General features: G+C 33.0%; 3 protein-coding genes across 3 annotated transcripts; 1 reads left to right on the top strand and 2 right to left on the bottom strand.

The window, feature by feature from the left end:
* The first annotated feature begins 6950 nt into the window (after nt 1–6950).
* On the top strand, nt 6951–10713 carry LOC107645072 (phenylacetaldehyde oxime monooxygenase CYP71AN24). Its single transcript, XM_016349091.3, has 2 exons — nt 6951–7942; nt 9885–10713. The coding sequence occupies exons 1-2, from the start codon at nt 6995–6997 to the stop codon at nt 10470–10472; spliced, it is 1536 nt and encodes a 511-aa protein (XP_016204577.1). The 5' UTR covers nt 6951–6994; the 3' UTR covers nt 10473–10713.
* An 82-nt stretch (nt 10714–10795) lies between these two features.
* GDPD4 (PLC-like phosphodiesterases superfamily protein) lies at nt 10796–12973 on the bottom strand. Its single transcript, XM_016349089.3, has 8 exons — nt 12555–12973; nt 12368–12465; nt 12225–12285; nt 12062–12142; nt 11887–11979; nt 11721–11810; nt 11469–11596; nt 10796–11365 (listed from the first exon to the last, which is right to left on the bottom strand). The coding sequence occupies exons 1-8, from the start codon at nt 12795–12797 to the stop codon at nt 11197–11199; spliced, it is 963 nt and encodes a 320-aa protein (XP_016204575.1). The 5' UTR covers nt 12798–12973; the 3' UTR covers nt 10796–11196.
* A 4510-nt stretch (nt 12974–17483) lies between these two features.
* Nucleotides 17484–19752, bottom strand: LOC107645070 (SUN domain-containing protein 3). Its single transcript, XM_016349087.3, has 4 exons — nt 19327–19752; nt 18021–19162; nt 17826–17911; nt 17484–17750 (listed from the first exon to the last, which is right to left on the bottom strand). Exons 1-4 carry the CDS (start codon nt 19478–19480, stop codon nt 17504–17506), a joined length of 1629 nt encoding a protein of 542 aa, XP_016204573.1. The 5' UTR covers nt 19481–19752; the 3' UTR covers nt 17484–17503.
* Nucleotides 19753–22510: the final 2758 nt, after the last annotated feature.

Here is a 22510-nt window from a genome sequence, read left to right on the forward strand (position 1 = left end):
AAAGGAGATTGTATATAATAAAAATCAAACCAATTTTAACAACATCAAATCTCACAATTATACCTATAGTAGAGGGTGATCTTGCTAAATCTGTAAATTCTACACATACACACACAAGATCATTCATGCATCTGATGTAACAATGTAGCATCATCAATTAGGACACATTTCTAGTAATAAAATACAACAAATAAAAAATGCTTTTCCATTCACTTCATCTCATAACACTGAGATACCATGTTCTTCATGTCATTATGCAAAGCAAAAATGCTTGCCTTTTGATAAAAATCACACAAAATCTGAAACATATTTTACTTGGTGCACACAGACATACATATAGGAATTCATAGCCACACCATCCATCTCAGGTCACAAATATTTTTTCATAATAGTAGAAGTCAAAAGATGGTGAGTGAGAGGCGGATGAGTGAGAGAAGTGAGAGGGGTAGAGTGGAAAGTCACGTGTTTTTTTAGCACAAATTTACTTTTTTGAAATTTAAAAATTAAATTATTTCAAAAATTGATTTCATTTGACCGCATATGTATAATTGAATGGAAAATCTTAGCTTCATATATATGTGCCAATCGGGCATCATAACGGACACGGAGTAAATAATATGCAATCTTCTGAATCATAATGTTGTTTTAAACTTTTCCTTTTGGACAAGGAATAATAACAATGTCGTGATATGCATATATATATATATATTACTCGTAAAATCAACGTGGATATCATTGGATCCCTAGATCAGACTCTAAACGCAACATGGTTGCAGCAAATTAAAGAATTAGCCTCATGTTAGCCCCACATTGCAGAACATGCATACTCTAATGTCCACACGTATATTTTGGTTTTTGCCCTTTTTTTTTCCTGCCTTCTTTTAAAACAAGAATAAATAAATTGGACGATCCAAATTAAGGAGAGAGATTAATCAGACGATCTGATTTAAATTTAGGTACGAAAATCCAATGTGTGCATACCCTATGTGTCGCGCGTGAGAGCTCTCTCTCACAAGTCTCATTCCATGCGAGCGACCTCTCTCTCTCAATTATTTTAATTATATAAATATAAATTATTATTTAAATTTTTTTTATCCAACAAAAATATTAATAATATTAAAGATTAATATTATTTATATTGATTAACTGCTAGTTAATATATGGTAGTTAGAAATGTGTTATTATATTCAGTTAGTGAATATTGTTAACATAGGTTTATATATTAGAAAATATATTTTTAGTTTATTTAATAATAATTATTAGAATTATATTTTATATATAATTTGTTAGAGAATAAATTAAAATCAATATTAGATCAATTAGTATCATTTATATTTATATAACATATCTGTATATTAATATATTAAATTATTAATATAAAATTTTTGTAAAAGAGATTTAACATATTTAAAATATTAGATATTTTAAAATTTTAATAATTAACTAATTATTATTAGATATTTAATTAATATATTTATTGTAGTTAAATTTTTAATTAGTTTTTTTTGGTGACTTACGTTTTTAATTAGTTAAGTAATTTACATGTTATACGTACATAATGCAATAATACAATAATTAAATTTAGGGTTAACTACGATTTTGGTTCCTAACGTAGAGGTCGAAAAATTATTTCATCTCTGGTCTTTTTTCGCTACAAAATGGTCCTAAAGGTTTACTTTAATTCTAAAATCATCATTCGGATGAAAATACCCCTCCCCTTTTTTCCCAAAATCAACGAGAAGCAGAAGCAGACCTAGAAACTCAAAAAATCATCATCTGCATCTGCATCACCCCCCAGAACTCAAAAAACCATCATCTGCATCTACATCACCCCCAGAACTTGCATCACCCCACAGAACTCAAAAAACCACCAACTCCCACCCACTGTCACTCTATCACTATCTGCATCATCCCACCCGGAACCCAAAAAATTATTATTATCATCATCGTCAAAACTCAGAAAGCAGAATTCAAAACTAAAAAAAAAAAACAAGAAAATCATCCTCATCATCATTGAAACTCAGAAACATTAACAAAACTCATAACTAATAAAATTCTTCTTCTTTCATTAACAAAACTCATATGCAATTACAATAAAAAAAACTCCAAATTCATCTTCAATTACAAGAACCAAAAATCCATAAATATAATTACCAAAAATCTCTCTGGAGAACGCGAGGAACACGAGGGCGACCACCACTTCTTCGACGACGACGAGGAACACGAGGGCGCAGGCCAGACGCGTCGCGGCGAGGCGAGGCTAGGGTTCAAGTCACAGCACTGCGAGGTCGAGGTGCGGCAAGACGAGAGCGACGGTGAGGCGAAGACCGAACGACGAGGAGCAAGAGCGGCGGCGACGAGGAGTAGTGGCGGTGGCCTTTCCCCTTCCCTTTCCCCTTCCCCTTCCCCTTCCCCTTCCTTCCCTTTCCTTCCCTTCCCCCTCTTCTTCCTGAATCCAAACCCAACCCCTCCCCCTCCTCTCCCACAAAGCGTGATACCCTTTTTCCGTTAACCTGTTTTCTTTTTTTTTTTACTTTTTATTTTTTTTTTATTAAGATAATTTAGTAATAAAAATAAAAATTTAATAAAAATGACAATTTTAAAATAAATTAAAACTTTTAGAATTATTTTGTACCAAAAGGTCAACGACGAAATAAATTTTTGACTTTTATATTAGGGACTAAAATCATTCATATTTAATCCTTAAATTTAGTGTAAATCAGTTAGTTAATTAATTTATTAACACTAAATATATTAATTTAATAAATTTAGATACTGTTTAAAATTTTTGGATATACTATTTAATCAATTATCTATTATTATTTAAAAATTATTTAATAATGGTTTACTATTTTAGATGTCGGTCGTCGTGTTTTATATAGTCCACCTTTTCACTTGGTCGTGGGCTCGTGGCTGATATTTTGATCAAAATTATTAATTTATTATGTCCCAAAATGGACACACACTAATGTGATAAGATGACGTCGACATACCATACTTTTTCAATAGCAAACAGGTCTGCGGTAGTTGAATAATTGATAACTGTACATAATAAAATGAATATTTAACAAATTTTATTGTATTTACTTAAATTTAATTTAAATTAAATAAATATCTATTTTAAAATAAAAATAATCATTCACATTAACATTTATATTCAAAAAAAGAAAAAAATAAGAGAAGGCTGAGGAGAAAAACCACAGCGGCCGATAATGGTGCATAGGAAAATGTGCACGATGGCATCATTCGTGCAGCAACAGCCGACAACGACACCGCAACAACTCCACAAGAGAGTGGCGGGACATCGTAGCAATGCTGCTAGAAAAGAGAGGCGCGAGAATAGTTAAGACCAAGGTTGCGAGAACCGAACCGGTCAATGAACCGGTGAAGTAACTGGTTCAATAATTCAGAGGTTCAACCGGAGTTCAACCGAGATTCAATCGGTTTAATTATATATACAAAACAAATTTAAATACCTCAGTCAGATTTCAATATAAACAATATTTTTCCTCAAATCCAGCCACCCATAGTCAACAAAACACCATCAATAACTCAAACCCAGCAACCAGAATCAACAAAGCAGACAAATCAGCAGAATCAACTCAGAATAAAAATCATTGCACAACTCAGAATAAAAAAATTTCAGCATTAATAATAAACAATGCAGTGAAGCACTGCCTATACCACCATCAACAGCTGAATAAGAAAAATAAAAATCATAGCATAACTTAGAATAAAAGAATTCCAGCATAAACAATGACCAATATAGTAAAGCACTGCCCATAACACCATCAACAACTGAATCACAAAAATCAAAATCATAGCATAACTCAGAATCAGAAAAATTCCAGCATAAATAACCAACAATGTAGTGAAGCATTGCCCAACTGAATCAGAAAAATCAGCAACCAGCAACTCATAAATCAAATTAACAAAATTAACAAAATAACCGATGCAAGGTGACAAAGCGGCTAATACTCCGTAGCCGGGCAGAGAGAGACGTCGCCGTGTGAGAGACAGAGAGAAAGGACGTTGAGCTCCGACCCTCAGACAGAGAGACGGACACTAACAAATCGAGCAGCGACGACGACAGAGCAGTCCTTCGCGGCGGCGATTCCAACAGCTCAGACTCGACGTCGAGGGGAGGTGACTATAATAGGTGCTGTTGACCTTGAAGAGAGCGACAGAGAGAGATCGCCGAAGAGACGACGACCGGCTGACGGCGATAAGAAGAGTAACGATCCGAAGAGACGGCGACAAGGAGAAGAACGATGAGAAGAGTGCGACGGTGGGATAGTGATGGTGCTGGGTTTAGGGTTTCTCAGAGACGGAGAGAAAGGAGAGGGGAGGGGAGGGGTGGGGTGAGAAGACTGCGACGGTGGAAAATTGATGGCGGCTAGGTTTAGGGTTCTCAGAGACAGAGAGGGAGAGAAGGGGGAAGGGTGGGGGTGGGTTAGGTATCTGCTGGGTTGGGTTTGGTTTTTATATATATATATATTATAAAAAAACCGGTAACCCTGAAAAAATCCGGCCGGTTCTGACGGTTCACCGGTTAACCGCCGGTTCGGCCGGTTCTTAGCCCGGTTTTTTGCTGAACGGTTTTAGAGTACAATCGAACCGACCAGATGACCGGTTTCCGATTAATCCGGTTGAACCGGCCGGTCCGGTTCGGTTTTCAGAACAATGGTTAAGACAACAACTGCGGCGGTAACGCTGCTATGCACGTGGATGGGAGAGACAGAGGCAGAGAAGGTGGCAGAAACAGACGGATGTGACGGCGCTGCGTCTGCACGGACTGTGGGGATGGAATGACAGCTGCATTCTGGAGTTTTGTCATTGTGAGGGATGGTCTTTTGATCTGTGTCGCACAGCTGTGTTGCTTCCGCCATTGTCCAAATCACCTTTTAAATTAGGGAGTGTTAGGTAAATAATGACCATCTTGAACAACATTAACAACTACTAATCAAATAAAAATACACTACATCCTAATTTAATGCTACTAATTAAATTTAAGATTAATTTACTCTTTTAACCCTATTAATTCACATTATTTAAAAATATTGATGATTATCTATACTTTTTCTTAAATTATATATGGTTATTCTGTAAATTAAGAATAAGCAATAATGTGAATAAAAATAAATTTAAAATGATGATTTAGTTTAATTATTTTAAAATTATAATCTAAAATTTGATATTAATTAATTAATTAATTAAGGATCAAAATTTTAAAATTAGTTTATTTTTATTTTTTTACCATATGCGTTGTTCATTCATGCTTTCTCGTATTATATATAATTTAAAGAGAAAGTATTAGGAACCAATATTAATCGTGTAGAATGTGTACAATGAATTAAAAAAATAAAATTAAAATTAAAAATTAGATCATTAATTAATTATTTAATTTCAAAATTTAAAATTTGAAAATTAATATTAGTATTTAAATCCATTCACACTATTATACGGTTATTTCTAATCTTACCGTAACCTCCAATATACGTCCAAAACTCACCGTCATCTTCTCCGGTTCTCACCTCGCGTCACTGAATTTCTCGCCGGCCATGCTGAGGCCGCCGCATCCTCCCACCGACACCGTCTTCACCTCCGCCGGTCAGCCCGATGCGCCTCGCCCTCCGACGTTCAGCCTAACGTTGCTGTCGCTATTTTCGTGCCTCTCTTCCGAACCGCCTTCGCTTCCTCCCATTCCTTCAAGCCTCTTATCACTGATGATACCACTATGCTCTTCTTGTTCTTCGGATCTAAGCATGGTTAGCTTCTTTCATGATTTGAGCTAGGGGTGTTCATGGATTGGATCGTATCTGTAGATCTGCGATAAATATCCGCATTCGATCCGAAAAATTGCAGATACGATCCGATCCGCAAATTGATTGGATCGGATCCGATCCGCACCCTAATAATAATTAAAAATAAATAAATATATATGTTTGATATTATATTTATTTGTTTGTATGTTTTAGTTAGTAATTATGATTCATATATTGTATTATTTTATTTTTGTTATTTAGAAAGAGCTTGATTAAAAATATTTTAGGAATAAATAAGCTTAAAAGTATAAAAGAAATATTTTTATTGAATTTTTTTACATAGAAATATGATTAAAAAGAGAATGTTTAATTATGCGGATATATCCGATATCGGATCCGATTTGCGGATCGGATCAGATCTGGCATTAAAAAGCGCGGATATCATATCCGATCCAATCTAATGAAAATTGTGCGGATCGAATCGAATTTTTTGCCATATCTGATCCGATCCGATCCGCAGACACCCCTAATTTGAGCCCTATGCTTCACAATAGTGCCGCTTTTGTCATGATTAGTCCTTCAAAATTATGTTTCACCACAATAATAGTTTCTTCTGTTTATTCATCTTCTTCTTCTATTTTAATGGTCAATTTAGGATGGTCATTTTAGTAGGTATGCGAATGGTTATTTTATTTTTATGTAGATGATTATTTTGATTGGATTGAGTTTAGTTATATATAATTAAAATATGTTAGATGTTCAATTCATTAGGTATGCGGATGATTATTTTTATCTGGTTATTTTTATTAAGGTGAGTGGCGTGTAGCAAGTCAAGTAACAACAGTGAAATGGGATAATTATTGATGAATGTGGGATGACCGCCGGTTGAAAAAGAAGAGAGTATTAGAGGATTTCAGATTATTATTTTTTTAAAATAACTAACTGAATTTTTTAAAAATTTAAAATTTAAAATTGGGAAATTTGAAATTTGATATAAAATAACTGAATAAAAGTTTTTAAATTTATTATTTCGTGGATAATTTTCATTTTTAACTCATATTAGACTAAATAAACAGTTCATTGTACACATTCTACAAATACGCATGAGCTCCTAGCGAGACTCATTATATATTTTCAATAGTTAAATGTCTTATTTATAAGTGCTTTTGTTATATATATATATATATATACACTATGGCTCTGTGGAGCTTATAAAAAATAGAGAGACAATGGCTTTGAAAGAATTAACTTGTCCCAGTTTTGAGCTATGTCTGTTGTTGTTTTCTACGATTATTACTATTATTGTGTCTAAGCTAAGAACAAGTGTGAAAGTGGAAAGCAAAGGCATTGTAAATCTGCCTCCGTCACCAAGAAAGTTAGCGATAATTGGGAATCTTCATCAGATAGGCGCATTGCCATATCGGTCCTTCAAAGCCCTCTCAGAGAAGTATGGTGACGTCATGTTGTTACAGTTAGGCCACATTCCAACTGTGGTGGTTTCATCAGCACAAGTGGTGGACGAAATCATGAAAGCTCACGACTTAGCACTCTCGAACCGAGGCCAAAGCACAGCCACGAATATCTTGCTGTATGGATCCAATGATATTGGTTTTGGAAACTATGGAGAAAGGTGGAAGCAGAAAAGAAAAATATGCGTGCGTGAACTCTTGAGCCCTAAGATGGTGCAGTCAGAGTCGATTCGTTTGGTGAGAAAAGGGGCAGTTGCAGAATTGGTTGACAAGGTACGCGAAGCTGCAGCAGCATCATGCTCATCACTGAATTTGAGTGAGTTGCTCGTTGAAGCAGCAAACAACATCATTTGTAACTCTGCTCTTGGACAAAAGAACGATGCAAAAGGTGTTCGTCGCAGAGACAACGTGAAGGTGTTGGCGAAGAAGGTGATGTTTGAGGTTGGAGTTGTCACCCTTGGGGATCACTTTCCTTGGTTGCGTTGGGTGGATGTTTTGACTGGCCAGGTTCGAGAATTCAAAGCCACTTTTGCAGCCTTGGATCCCTTGTTTGATAAGGTCATTGCTGAGCACAGGAGTTCCATGTTCAACAAAGAAGCAGCTGATGATGATGTCAGAGATTTTGTTGACATCCTCGTCCAACTTCAAGACCAACAGCAGGCTGCCAATAACGCCATCTCCAACGATGACATCAAATCAATTCTTCTGGTTTTGTTACCTTCTTCATTTCTTCTATTTTCTTTTCTTTTCCCTTACACTACCTTTGATTGAGAGGAAAATGAAAGGAAAGAAAAGAAAAAAAAAATGGGAAGAAAAATTGTTCGATTGAGAGGAAAATGAAAGGAAAGAAAAGGAAAAAAAAAATGGGAAGGAAAATTAATGAAAGGAAAGAAAAAAAAATGGGAAGGAAAATTAGAGAGGAAAGAAAATGGATGGAAAAAAAATTAGTGGGTTCATCAATTTTTTTTCTCTCCAACATTAGAAAAAAAAATGAAAAGAAAACTAATGTTTTTATCTCTACTTCCAATATTATTTTTTTACTTTTTCAATATATTTTATAATATAGGGATAAAATTGTCTTTTTATAATATTTTTTTTATTTTTCTTCCATCCAAACACATCTAAAGAAAATAAAAATCCACTCAATTTCTTTTATTTTCTTTCTTTCCTTTCTATTTCCTTCCACTCTATTTCTTTCTTTCCAACCAAATATAGCTTTAATGCATGCAAGAGTGGCTTCTATATGTTAGAATAGAGAGAGTTTGGGGCAGCAACTTTTGTGTTTTGTGGCTAGCACTTAACCATCAAAAGAAAAGTGAGTGATCTCTCACCATTAGATATAATCTCACACCATTAAAAACACTATTAATGGCCAATTGATTATTACAAAACACAAAAGTTGTTGGCCCCTAGCACTCCTTATTAGAATATATTATATGATCAATTAACATTCATTAGATGTAATTTCACACCATTAAAAACATTAATGATGGTTACTTAATAGCTCCAAATTACAAAACTTGTTGGCCCTTAGTACTCCTCTATTTAATATATTTAAAATTTATTATAAAATATATTTTTATTATATCGATTCTCTTATCACTTATAAATATATTTCTATATTATATCATTTTACTTGAATACACACAAATTTTTCTCTACTGCTCTCTCTTAATCTTACTAACATGGTATCCGAGCTATAGTATTCTCCTTGAGGAGAATAGATTGATTTTCTTCTCATAAAATCACCGTACTTTTCATACTTTTTTTCGTGTCATTTTTTTCCTTTTTCTTTTGTCGATGTTTTGATATTTTTTTTTACCTCATCGACGAGCTCATTCACTACTTACTTATTCTCATGAAGAAATCATATATTTTTCGTCACTTTCTAATAGTTTGTCATTTTTTCGCACTTTGTCACTTTTTAGTAGTTTTTCGGTAATGTCATCTTTTCAACAATTAGCCACTCTTGCGATAGTTCGGTCTACGCTCTTCTTGTGGCAGTTCCATCTGCACTTTCTTTCGCCAGTTCTATTTGTGCTTTCCAGTTCTGTTTGCGTTTTCTTCTGACAGTTTTGTCTGCATCTGTTCTATCAATTCATGCATTTTTTTTTGTTTGGTTGTTTTAAGTAAGTTTCAACTTGAGTTTAAGGAGAGATGTTAAAATATATTAGGATCAATTAGCATTTATTAAAATTATTTAATATATCTAAATATTTATTATAGAATATTATAGTTTTTATTATATCTATTTTCTTAGAATCTATAAATATCTTTTTTATATCATATCATTTTACACAATTTAAATACATACAAATATTTTTTCTATTGTTCTCTCTTACTCTTTCTAACACTATAAATTCACATTTCATGCAAAAGTAGTACTTGATTTTTTTCCTTATTCTACGAAGACTCTTGGCTCCACGACATTTTTATAAATTGGTTCTAGACTTCTAGTTTTTTTTGTTCGTAATCCACAGGATTATGACCAAGCTAATTTAGTTTTTAAAAAAATTATAATTCTATATTTTTATAGGCAAAAATATTAGTATATTTCTAAAAACTTTTATAATTGAAGAAGAATAAAAGTGAAGATATCAGATGGTAATAATTGTCCTGTATAATTGATGTTAAAAAGTAATGATTTCAGGACATGTTTGCAGCGGGAAGTGAGACAACTTCAGTAACAGTAGAATGGGCAATGTCAGAACTAATGAAAAATCCAATGGAACTGAAGAAAGTCCAAGAAGAGGTGAGAAAGGTTGTGGGGCACAAATCAATTGTGGAAGAGAGCAACGTGAACCAAATGGAGTACCTAAAATGTGTGGTGAAAGAGACTCTAAGGTTGCATCCACCTGCACCGCTCTTGGTTCCGAGAGTGGCAACACGCCATGTGAAACTCTCTGGATACGACATCCCAGCAAAGACAAGATTGTACGTGAACGTCTGGGCTATCCAGAGGGATCCTCGAGTGTGGGACAGCCCGGAAGACTTCATTCCAGAGAGGCATCGCCATAGCCACACTCCAGACTTCAAGTTTATCCCATTTGGTTTCGGCAGAAGAGGATGCCCTGGAATGAATTTTGGCCTTGCTTCTGTTGAGTATATGCTCGCTAACCTTCTCTATTACTTCAATTGGGAATCTCCACAAGCCATAGATATGGCTGAGACATTTGGCCTCGTTGCCTCCAAAAGAATCCCACTTCATCTTAAGCCTATTCCATTCTCATTCGGATAACAACGTAATCATTTACTTTCCAAGTGATGTTAGTGAGATGAGTGTGAATAAAGTCTTGGAGACTATATATTTACGTACTACTTTGGTATGTCTCATCAGTGGCAACTCTTATGTTTCTTCAGTACTATTTTCTGTACCATCATTTAGAACTCTAAGCAAGCTGATGTAGCTTCAAGTTTAATTTACTGAGATTTTTATGTGAATGAGCAACATATTCCCCCAATGAAGTAAATTAAACAAGTATATTTTCTTGCAAACATTAAATTCAATAATCCATAAGCTGGCCGATGCACAAGTCTCTGGTAGAATTAAAGCCGTGTATATAGCTAGAACATTTCTTGCTTCTACTTCATTCATTCAATCTGAATATGGAGACGGGTTCCATAATTTCCACAACATAATAGTAATAATCATATAAAGAAGCATATACGAAGATGATATGTAAATCTTGATGCAAAAATAACACTGCTGCTGAACCACGAAAAAATGTCTTCTAGTACACGCCAATCAATAATAACAACATAACCCAAATTATTCTCTTCCAATTTTTTGCTCCACAAATATTTAAGGAGCCACTAAATATCATGAATGCAAAGGTATAAGCCCCAAATCAACCACGAGAATAATGAGACTGCATACAACAATAAAGATTAGTGTATTGATTATCAAGATTTGAAACAAGGCAAATTTAATGTGAAAAAAGGGTTATGTTCCTGAACAAATGTTACTGTGGTAATGAATAGCCCTCTTCAAGACATTGCGTTCTGGTATCTTGCATTAGGCGTTGAAGTAAAGTTGGATTGCCCGTAACAACAGCATCAACATGCTCAAACAGCATCCTCTGCATGGATTCCACATCATCAACAGTCCAGGCATACACCTTTTTCTTCCTTCTATTAACCATCACAACGCAAAAGATGGATCATCAATACAGCAGAAAACATCAATGCTACTGGATAAGTATATAGTAGGAGATGTATCAACAGAAAAGCAGACCTGTGCAGAACTCTCATAAGCTTTTCATCAATCAACGGGTGGTAGACACCAACAACCTCAGCACCTTTCATCCTCAACAAATTTGTTCTAGCCCCAGTAGAGGGTTCTTTCATAACGATGTAACCAACCTGCATCGGGGACATTGAAGTGCAAAAAGATGACACTCGTAAAATGTGACTCCAGCTATAGCAGCTTTGTAACGATGTAAATAATTTTTTGTCACTATTAACAAAAGGCAAGTGAAGTAGTTACCGTAATTTCTGACGAAAGTTTGATTACATCCCTTACCAAATTGTCACTTTTACACCATACGAGACAGTTTTGACACACTGTGTTCTCCAGCTGAAACATAAATAAAACGCAACAAAGCAGTAAAGAATTGTGTGCGCGATGGAAAGTGCAGAAGAATTACACTTACAATAGAGAGAATGTCTCTGGCAAGACCTTTCTCATAAAACGGGGGTCCAACTTTGATGTCTAGAATTATCTGTCGTACTGAATTTGCAGTCAACTAAGAAATACATTGCAAAGCAGGGGTCAATAAATATGATCCATAAACAGGAACAATAGCAGACGAATGAAAGGAATGATACCATGAGGGCATCTTGAATGGTAGGTATACTTTGATCTTTTAACTTGTCAGGAGAATGGAGAGAAGCACCAAGCTCTCTTATCTAAAAAATTACGATCTTAGTTAGTTGAAGTGATTATTTCTGAGCCCCAAGGGCCAAGGGAGAAGTGAGTAGTGAGCAAGACCTGGTTGGAGGTAAGGTGACCAACTTTAGAAGTAGCGTTGGGAGAGAAGCGGTGCAAATCCCTGCCTGTGCCACCACCATGGGACTCGTGAGAGCAAACGAATAATTAATGGAAGAGATATGAATGGAATGGAGTAAGAGTACCTGTCGTGAAGAGCAAAGAGGACGCCATCAGAGGAACGAGAGACGTCGATCTCAATGCAGTCCACTTTGGAATTAAGAGCAGACACATACGCTGCCATCTGTCAATTCAATTGTGATGCACAAGAACTAAAGTAAGAAGATAATGATGAATATGAATGGATGAGGAATGAGGAAGCAAGAGGCATACGGTGTTGGAGGGGGCGACGGAAGAGTCGCCGCCGTGGGCGCAGACTAGAGGCGGTTGGTGAAGCCAGGCGCACTTGGCGAGGTGGATCCGGTGGAGACGCCTGACCCGGAGATGGAAGAATATCGGAGGCAGAATGGCGAGAAGAGCAAGACACGCAATCAGAATCCGCAACTGTCTGCTGCTGCTGCTTCTTCTTCCTGATCTCGCTGTTGATCTCGATCTTCCACCTATCAACGTTGACATTATTTCCCCGCTCGCATTCACACTCACACGCCGCAGCTGCAGTTATCTCATGCTTGCCTCCATCCACTTTCCTAGTTTCCTGTAAGGCCTCGCCTTCCTAAAACTAGAAGTCTCCCCTACATTATAGCTTATGCAATTCTTTTCTTCTTTTTTTATTTCTTTTTTATTTTTTTTCCTTTTCTTTTCGTTGCTTTATATACATGGCAATATATATATATATATATATCAAATCCCTTTATTGATTGATTTTTGTTAATGCAAATAGTTACTACTATTCTATTCATTATTTAAAATTAGATATCTTAGGATGATATTATTTAAAATGGTCACTTTTTATTGATTGATTTTTGTTACTACTATTCTATTCTATGCAAATATTTTTTTAAGAATTTAATTGTATTTTTTATTTTCTAGAGATTTAAATGTCCACAGAATAAAAAGACAAAAATATATTTATCTTTTTATCAAAAAATTAGTCTATGTTTCTATACTCTGTACGAGATAATAATACATAAAATTATATAACAAATTTTATTAAAAAAATTAAATAAAATATATATAGTAATTATTATTATAAATATTTTATAAAATTATAATTAAAATCAAACTTTTAGAATTTTTAATATTAAAATATTAAAAATAATTAACATTTATCTTAATCAATTTGAGTTTGTTGAGTGATCATCTCACTTGTCCGCTTAAACAATCCATTGACTAGCAATACACCCTTAATAAATGGAGCATCAATACATGGTTAGACTTGGCAGGAGTACCCGAACATGCGGGTACCCGACTCGTCCACACCCAGTTGGGGAGGGTAATAACTTGACTCGAGTTGGAGAAGATTTTGCTTAGGACAGGGCAAGGTCGGATTTAGCGTATACCCGCCTTGGATATGTACATAGAAACACTTTTTATGAATTAGAATTTGTCTCACATCCATAGTAGCTAGAATCTCGATTTAACTCTTAAAATCTTTCGATATTACGATTTTAAATGAGTTTATCGATTTTACGAAATTTGTACTAAGTCTGACGATTTTACGATTTAAATCTTATTAAGATTTTACGTTTTACGTTTTTTATTTACTTTTTCGATTTCACGTAAAATCTCGATTTTCTCTACCTTGGTCACATCACAAATTCGGTGATTTACAGTTTCAGTCCATACTCTATAGCCATGCAAGAGAAACACAATCATCCTCACCCAGAATCTTCTTCTTCTCGGCTTCTTCACAAAAAGCCTCATAGCTCCGTCATCGTTATTGTTGAGCCCATCGCCGCCTACCCCTTCACAACTCCTATCTTCCTTCACAGCTCATGTCGCCATCACTGCTTATCCTGTTACCATCGTTGTTGAACCGTCACCACCTTTCTCCTACCAAGTCTCTCTCTGTGTGTGAGTCTGTTAAGTTCTTCTCTTCTTCTTCTTACACAGACTCATTGTAAGGCCCACATCAGTTGGGGAGGGGAACGAATCATGCCTTATAAGGGTGTGGATACCTCTCCCTAGCATGACGCGTTTTGACGAGTGAGTGTGGGAGGTTTCGGCTATCATCCCTATCGTCAAAGGCAAAACCGTGAGGCCTTGTGTGCCAAAGTGGATAATATCGTGCTAGCGGGTGGTCTGGGTTGTTACACTCATCACTCAGTTTTATCTGAGTCAGTCACCGAATAAAATAATTTTTTTATTCAAGTTAGACCAGTTAAAAATAGGCATGCATGAGATTATTTTTGCATGTAATTTCTGAATTTTCTCATCCAGATTTGATCTATGTGATTGAGTATTTTAGTATGGCAATCATCGTGGTTTCGTTGCGACACTAATGTGATAAAAGTTGCGGTAATTTCATAACTGATATAGGAGACAGACCAGATTATTAAAGTAATCAGAGAAATAACATTCAAATGTGCGTATAAAATTTATAAGATGTAATTATCTCAGGAAAATATATATATGTATAACCCAAGTGGAAGATTGTTAGGAAATTATCATTTCTTAATATATTTATAAGCAATACATATATTAATTATAATCACGAATTAAGTAATTTCACATTAAATGACTTATATAAGGGTGATCTCATTTATTGTCATAAATGTTGAATTAAATAAGTCATTATTACTTTTAATTTTGGATAAATGAGATTAAAACCATAGATACTATTTTATTTGAGTTTTAGGGTTTAATGAGTGTCACACTCAAATATAAATAATGATTTCAGAATTTTGGTTTCTAACACATCAAACTCGTCTCTGTAACTCTTTTTCCATAGTAGAGTTGTGATTCAACCCTATTAGGGATACAAAAGGTTTTGGTTGACGAAGATCAAAGAACCACAAGAGCTAAGCTCTCTGATCTCAATCATGCTCTCAAATGAAAGGACGCTTCTGCACTCTCAGATATATTTTTTAATGATTTAATACAGATGATCTTGATGTTGTGAAATTCTAAAATTTTCAGATAAAATAGAATTTTTATTCAATCAAATGATGATAAATAATTTTATTAAATTAAATTATATTAATATGATCATTGGATGATGAAGAATGCTAGAAAAATAAATAAATAATATTTAAAGAGTATAAAAATATTAAATTGTCATTTCAATTTACTTTTTTAATCAACGACAATAAATATCTTGAATTAATTAAATTTTTACAAAAAATTATATACCTAAAATTATTTCATTTCTTCAAAAATCTTTTGAACATACAATAGTTCAGTGAGAGGTTGATTATATATTGAGAATTGAATATAATATTTTTAAATTCATATTTTCAATAAAAAGATGTACTTAATTCTATCCATCCTAAATAATTCTATATTCACTATTATTTATCTATCTAAATAATTTTAACATTAATAGGATATTGTTTTTAGATGCAAAAATTTTAAAATATATCATATGTCTAGACTGATAATAAAGTAAGTGAGGTGATATAGAATTTAAAATAATTAAATTATGTTATTCACCTAAGGTCCCGTACTATCCCATCTTAATTGAACATTGCTAATTGCCATTGTAACTGATACAATTTTCAATTCTCATAGCCGCATTCAAGTTTTTTTTTTTTTACATTTTTGAACTTCTTAAATATCATTTTGTTTATTTATTGTTGTTTTGATTGGTGTCGAATGACTAATATGTTATTAATGACCCGACTTTGTCAGGTTGAGGCTTAATTGGTCACGAACCTCATCTCGCACAACACGTTTGATGAAAATGCTCCCTACACGTTCACTGTGTTATGATTTTGAGTTACGGGCTCGGAAAATATTGTTTAAGTGGCTAAAAATTACAAATTTCATAAAAAAAAAAAATATTTTTTGTTGGTTTCATGGTTTAGTTGCTAGATGCAGAGGATGATCCTTAGTTGATAAATCTAATGGCTTCTTAAGATATGCGCTTTTTTTTATTTAGAGAACATTGGAGACCAAAAAACAGGCAAATTAAAGTTCACGTGATGCTTCCAATGAGCCTTAGGTAAATATTACAAGTTTGTTCTTTCTTTTTGTTTCTTCTTCTTACATTTAATTTTTGTATTTTTAGGAATACACGCTGATGCTCTATTCTTGATGATGACTTGATTATAGAGAAGTTCTCTGCGACAATTAGTGCGTCCATCATTAGTGTAATTAGAATGGAGACATCACTTGAAAGATATGGCATTAGAGATGTTTTTTGTTTAATTTGTGTATAATTTTATATTCCATGAATTATGTTCTTTTGTTTCCAACTTACCAAGTGACTACAAGGAAGAGTATGTTAAACAACAATGTTGAAAGAATGGAGTTAATTTTGAGGGTGTTTAGAAGTTTTTAATAAGTTAGAGTTTAATAAAATGTTTGAGAGAATTGAATTAATTATGGAGAGAATTTTTTGATTAGGAACCAAAAGAATATAATTGAAATAGAATATGTAGAGTGTGTTTGAAATAATTATTTTGTCTTTTAACTATTACCACTAACTCTTTAGTGAGGATAATTTTGGTAATATCATATCTCATGAGAATACAATTGAAAATTAGACCACTTTTTATGTGATTTGATTTAAACTAAATCATGAGAATTGAATTCTTACTAGAAATCAAATTTGCTTTACTTTTTACTACTTAAGTATAAAAAAGAATTCTAACACTGGAGTGAATTGAAATTACAATGGTATTATTCATATTATTATTGCATCTACAAACAACACTAGAATAGTCTAATATTCTTCATGTCTTTCTTTTTTTTAATTGAAATGATTACAATTTACTTTAAATTTTACAAATACTTTAAAAATAATAAAGATAATCATTTCTTTTTTACACTAGATAAAATAACCAACAATTCTTTATATTCATCGCGTGGGTATATTGCTAGTTATAAGAGAAAATCTTATTTTTTATTTTTGATATGTCTGACTATTTTTTAAGAAAATAAAAGTAAAAATAAAAGAAATTTTTGAAATAAAAATCCTTTTTTAAAGCTAAAATATTTAACAAGCGATTTTTTTATTTTAAAAAAGAGATATTTTGATATAATTAAAAGACAATTTTTATATTATTGTTTCTAAACAATACTTTCATATAAAATTTTCAAGCATCAAATTACTTTAAAATTTTCAATTTATTTTTTAAATATCACTTAAAAAGAGATTTGTTCTAGAAAGCACATAAAAACAACCCTTGATAACTGAGATTTGCTCAAGATTGGACTCATCATATAGTTAATATAAAAATAATAATGGTACAAGTCAATAATAGGAGCAACCAGGGAGAGCTAGCTTCACAAAATTTCCTGGAATTATTTGTTTTTTGATAACTTAGTGTTCGGTATATGCTCATAGCCGTATCCAGAAACAGCCGCAAGATAGCAAGCAATGAAAAAATAGCAGAGACAAGAAACACAACCACACCCTTGTTTTCCAAATATTCTTGATTCTCCCGGACGTTTTCAACCTCAGACCTGCATCAATGAAGAAAATAATTAACAATCAAAAGCCAAGACTAGAAAAACAAAGGGAGTCTCTTCAACTCTCACCTCAGAACAGCATTGTCCCTACGTACATGATCCAACTGCATGGAGATATGGGACTTCCAAGAATCTAAGTCTCTAACATGTTTCATCTGCAAGGCCACAATTTGTTGTTAAAATAAACAGAAAGGAGACATGCAGTTGCACTGGTGTTGTATAACTATAAACAAACATAGCAAGAATGTGCAGATAGTACAATACCATAGCATCCTGCCGGTGAAGGAAATTCCTAATGTCATCTCTGATCATTTGTATAGGTATATCCTTTTCTGCAATGTCCTTGCTGTACACTTTGAAAATATTGACATATCTAGAATTCAATTCCTCCATGTACTGCTCCAAAACAGACAAGTTCAAATCTAGAAAACGAACTTTCTGCATCAAAATCTTGAGCACAGTATCCCCAGGCATCCTGCCAACTTGTTGACGGATTTCTTCAACTGGATCAGGAACAGCCTCCTGGTTTACAGAAGACACTTCAGAATTGGCTCCTCCAAAATTAATTTGGCCAACATCATCTTCCTCAGCAGCCCTCTTGTCTTCACCGGATGAAAATGGGTTATCTGGAGCATGTATCAAGTCCTCCAGCATCCTCTCCACTGCATCCACACCATAAACTTCAATCACACTTAGAGTGCAGTAAAATTCTGAACCATAGTGGCTCTGGAGGTTCAAATTCAGGTACCTCACCCATTTCGGCTCATGAAGAACAAACCTTTGGGCCTGCTTCACATTTGAGGCAGTAAAATTCCCAAGGAATACCCAAACATCTGTTGGATACACCAAACTTGCACGCAATTCAAAAGTTTTCAAATTGGAGGAATGATGCTCTAAATTAGCTATTTCTATTGTACCAACCAATGTTTCTTCTGAAAGTTCGATGATGACAAATTTGTCTTCTGCAGAACAAGGATTCCGAAGATATTTGTCTTTGTCTCTGGTTAAGATATTAGCGGCACCCTTGGCTTCTTTATTAGAAGCTAGAACTTTAGCGCCCTTTGATGCGGAAGCATAATTGTATTCTGCACCACCGGGCTCTACTCTGTGGATCACATTTCCGGAGGGACCAGTACCTGACTTGATTTTGGAACTGATTGCCCTGCTCTTGAATTCATCAAGACCAAGAGGCTTAAGCATATCAGATTCAGATTCAGATCTCTCAGCTTCATCTTCTTCTCTAGTTTGCTTATCACCGGGTTTAACAGAACTTATGCTTTCTCTACTGAGAAGTGACAAATCCTCAACGGAAACGTGAGCATCGGTTTCTTTAATCTTGCAGTATGTGTCCTCTTCTTTGTTGCCATTTGATACAGCAACTGGGAGTTCTCCAGATCCATCTGCATCTGCATAGACAAATAAGGCCATGACAGACAGGTTTCAGGACTCTAAACAATTGACTTTAGATGGGTGGTCAAAAAGCAACAAAATCTTTTCATTCTCAAATCTAAATCGAGTTAACAGACAATTGTGAACATACAGGGCAACTCAGGAAATGGAAAAGGTGTACCTGTAGCTGTGTAACCATGGCTTCGACTTATCCACAAGCTGTAGAGGAAAATCAGTCCCCACAAAACAAAAACCAAGGACATAGACAGTTTATAGAGATAGCTTCTGCAGGTTTTAGCCCTTCTTTGAAGAAGAGCTTTGCGAGATCTCTGCATTGCACTTGCACATCAATCCAATTCACTGCTCTGGATGCTGTAAGGAAAAGAATGAAAAGCGTTGAGGATCTCAATTGAATTCTAGTTTGGGGATCATCATCATCGAAGCAAGAGAGCGCGTGTAAAGTGTGTCCAGGTTGTCGAGTGTCATCAATGGAAACACAAACAGAATTATGACGTTTTTAAATTCAAAACAAGACTCTCTATCTCTCTCCCCGGTATTACATTCCAAGCGTTACCACCCTTTTATATCTCACAAGTGTAGGAGGTTCTATGCAATTTATTAACGGATAACTATAGATAAATTCTTACACATAGTTCCATTAATCCTTGACTACCGTAAACAATATATATTATAAATAAATTTAATAATATTTACATTTATATATAAATACATAATGTCATAATGGTTATTTTTTATGTATATATAATATTTTTTGTTTATATATAAACATTTAAGAAAATGTCATATACATATATATCTTCATTTTTATATTATAATTAAAAAATATAAAATATAAAAAAATAATACTATAATATATATACACAAAAGATTATGCGAACATTATTTTTTCTACTTAATTCACTTTTCCTTCGTTTTAATAATAATCATATTGTTTCGAGAGTTACTTGAAACTGTAGATCGATCTCGGATGAGATCTGCTGTGGTGGCTGGAGCTGTTGTGTCCGACTTGTTTGATCTGATGGTGCTAATCCTTCGTTACCGGAGGATGGTGGTACCTAAAAGGGACTCCGATACTTAAGTTAGCAAGGACATTAAGCAGGTTTTTTGTAGAATCAAAGTATGAGTTATACTTGGGTGCTTCACTGTATTTTATAATAGTGTGGAGTGATCTTTCTGGAGATAAGATAGTTATCTTATCTTATCTTATGACTTTCTAGGCTTTGCCTGCCTTTAGATTGGGCTGTGTCGCTTCGTTTGGGCCTGCTTGGGCCTCTTACGGCAATTTGGCCGAGCTCTTTGTGAAGAGGTCGGTCATGGGCCAACCTTCTGAGAGGTCGACCAACCTGGTCCTTTATAGCTCTAACCGATGTATGAACACATATATATTAAATTTTTATCTTTTTTATTTATTATCTTATCTTTATTTCTTATTTTTTATTTATTTTTATCTTATCTTTATTTATTTTTATCTTTTGTAGTCAATATTTTATGTATATTTAGTTTTATTTTTACAATTTTTCAATCAATCAAAAATATAAAATATAATATTCTTTATTTTTTTTTCATTCTTTCATATTTTTATTACCATACAATTTAAATATCTTAACCAAATATTTTACTTCAAATTCTCTTACTGTACAACCCATTTCTTTAATATTTTACCTTTCTAAATATAACTAAAAAATTTGTAGCCAAATATTGTAAATTCTATCACTTGAATAAATTCTAAATATACATTCATGAATTTTAATAAATTTTCTAATTATAAAAAAGTCAAAGGATATACTTAACATACATTTTATGACATTAATTTTTTTCAAACATAACATTCCTAATTCCTAGTAAGTATGGTATAATATTTAATAGGGGTATTTAAATCTAAATTGATCCAAACTAAACCGCTCATCTAATTTAATTTAAACTGAAAACCGATTAAAATCGCACTCATTTGGATTTGATTGGATTCTATTTTTGCAAACTGCTCTCGAATTTCAGATTTACTTTTCATAATTGATCCAATCCATCCAAATTACACAATGTGCTATAATATTATTTTATTATTATATTTACAATTATACTTATAATATGTTCAATTTGTTATATATTTTTATATTATTCATATATTATTATTTAATAAATATTTTATGTTTAAAATATTATACATTTATTTATTTATTTTAACTAACCTATAATTTTATTTCTATTATTATGTTATTGTTGGCTTTTTAAGATATTATTGAGACTTATTATGTCATTATTGATTATTTAAAATTTGATGTTGAGACTTGTTATATGTATTTAATTTTTTTAATTTACAAAACCGCAAATCCAATCCAATCCAAACTACTTGAAATTGAATCGGATGTTGGATTTTTTTTTTTTTTGTAAATCATCAAATCCAAAATGCACTGCAAGTAAAATTAGTATTTAAATTGAATGAGTTTTTGACTCAAAACCGATCCAAACCACACCACAAACAATCCTTAATATTTAATACTAGATATTGTATCATTAACTTATCTTTATTTACTTTTATTATTTTATTACACGTACACGCACACACACACAATATTTTAGACTAAAAAAATTAAATTGATAACTAAAGTTGTTTAATTAGCCAAGTTATTTTAGAAAAGAAAAAGGAAATCACAAGTATTTTCTATAAAAAGGAATAATTATTATGCTAGTCTCTCTAATTTTATCAAATTTTCAATTAAGTTTTTATTATATCTTTTTTTAGTTTAATTCCTATACTGAATCAGATTTTATAACTAAGTTTTATCGTGAAAAAAATATTAGAATTAACTTAGTTAACATTGTAATTTTTTTATTCAAAAAAAATATGAATTATAAATATAATTGTATTATAATATTTAATTAATTATTGATATATAAATAAATTATGTTTTACAAATTATAAATTATAAATTTTAAAATATATTCAATGTTAATTTAGAAAATTTAAATTATAATTCATGAAACAAGTTTTTTAAATAGATTTATGGATTTATCAGATTTTAAATAGATCAAATTCGAACATAAAAAAAACTTATAAAAAATAATAAACTTAAATTTAGACCATTTATGTATAACATAAACCAGACTCCTTAAAATTAAGACTCGACATTGCTCGACCCATTTCCACCTATACTCAGTGTGAGATACCTAACTAGCAAGGTTTCTATTCGTTGACTTGACCACCACCGGAATGATTTTGGGTCATTTTATTTTATCCTTGATGTGTGTTGTTAAGTGACACATAACTGGTCGGTCATACGGCACATTTAGTATAGAACATGTGTCAAATCTAGAGGATTGATAGACCTAGAACTAGACATTACATG

The sequence above is a fragment of the Arachis ipaensis genome, chromosome B9 (assembly GCF_059453495.1).
Source record: "Arachis ipaensis isolate K30076 ecotype BB chromosome B9, ASM5945349v1, whole genome shotgun sequence".
Classification (NCBI taxonomy): Eukaryota; Viridiplantae; Streptophyta; class Magnoliopsida; order Fabales; family Fabaceae; genus Arachis; species Arachis ipaensis.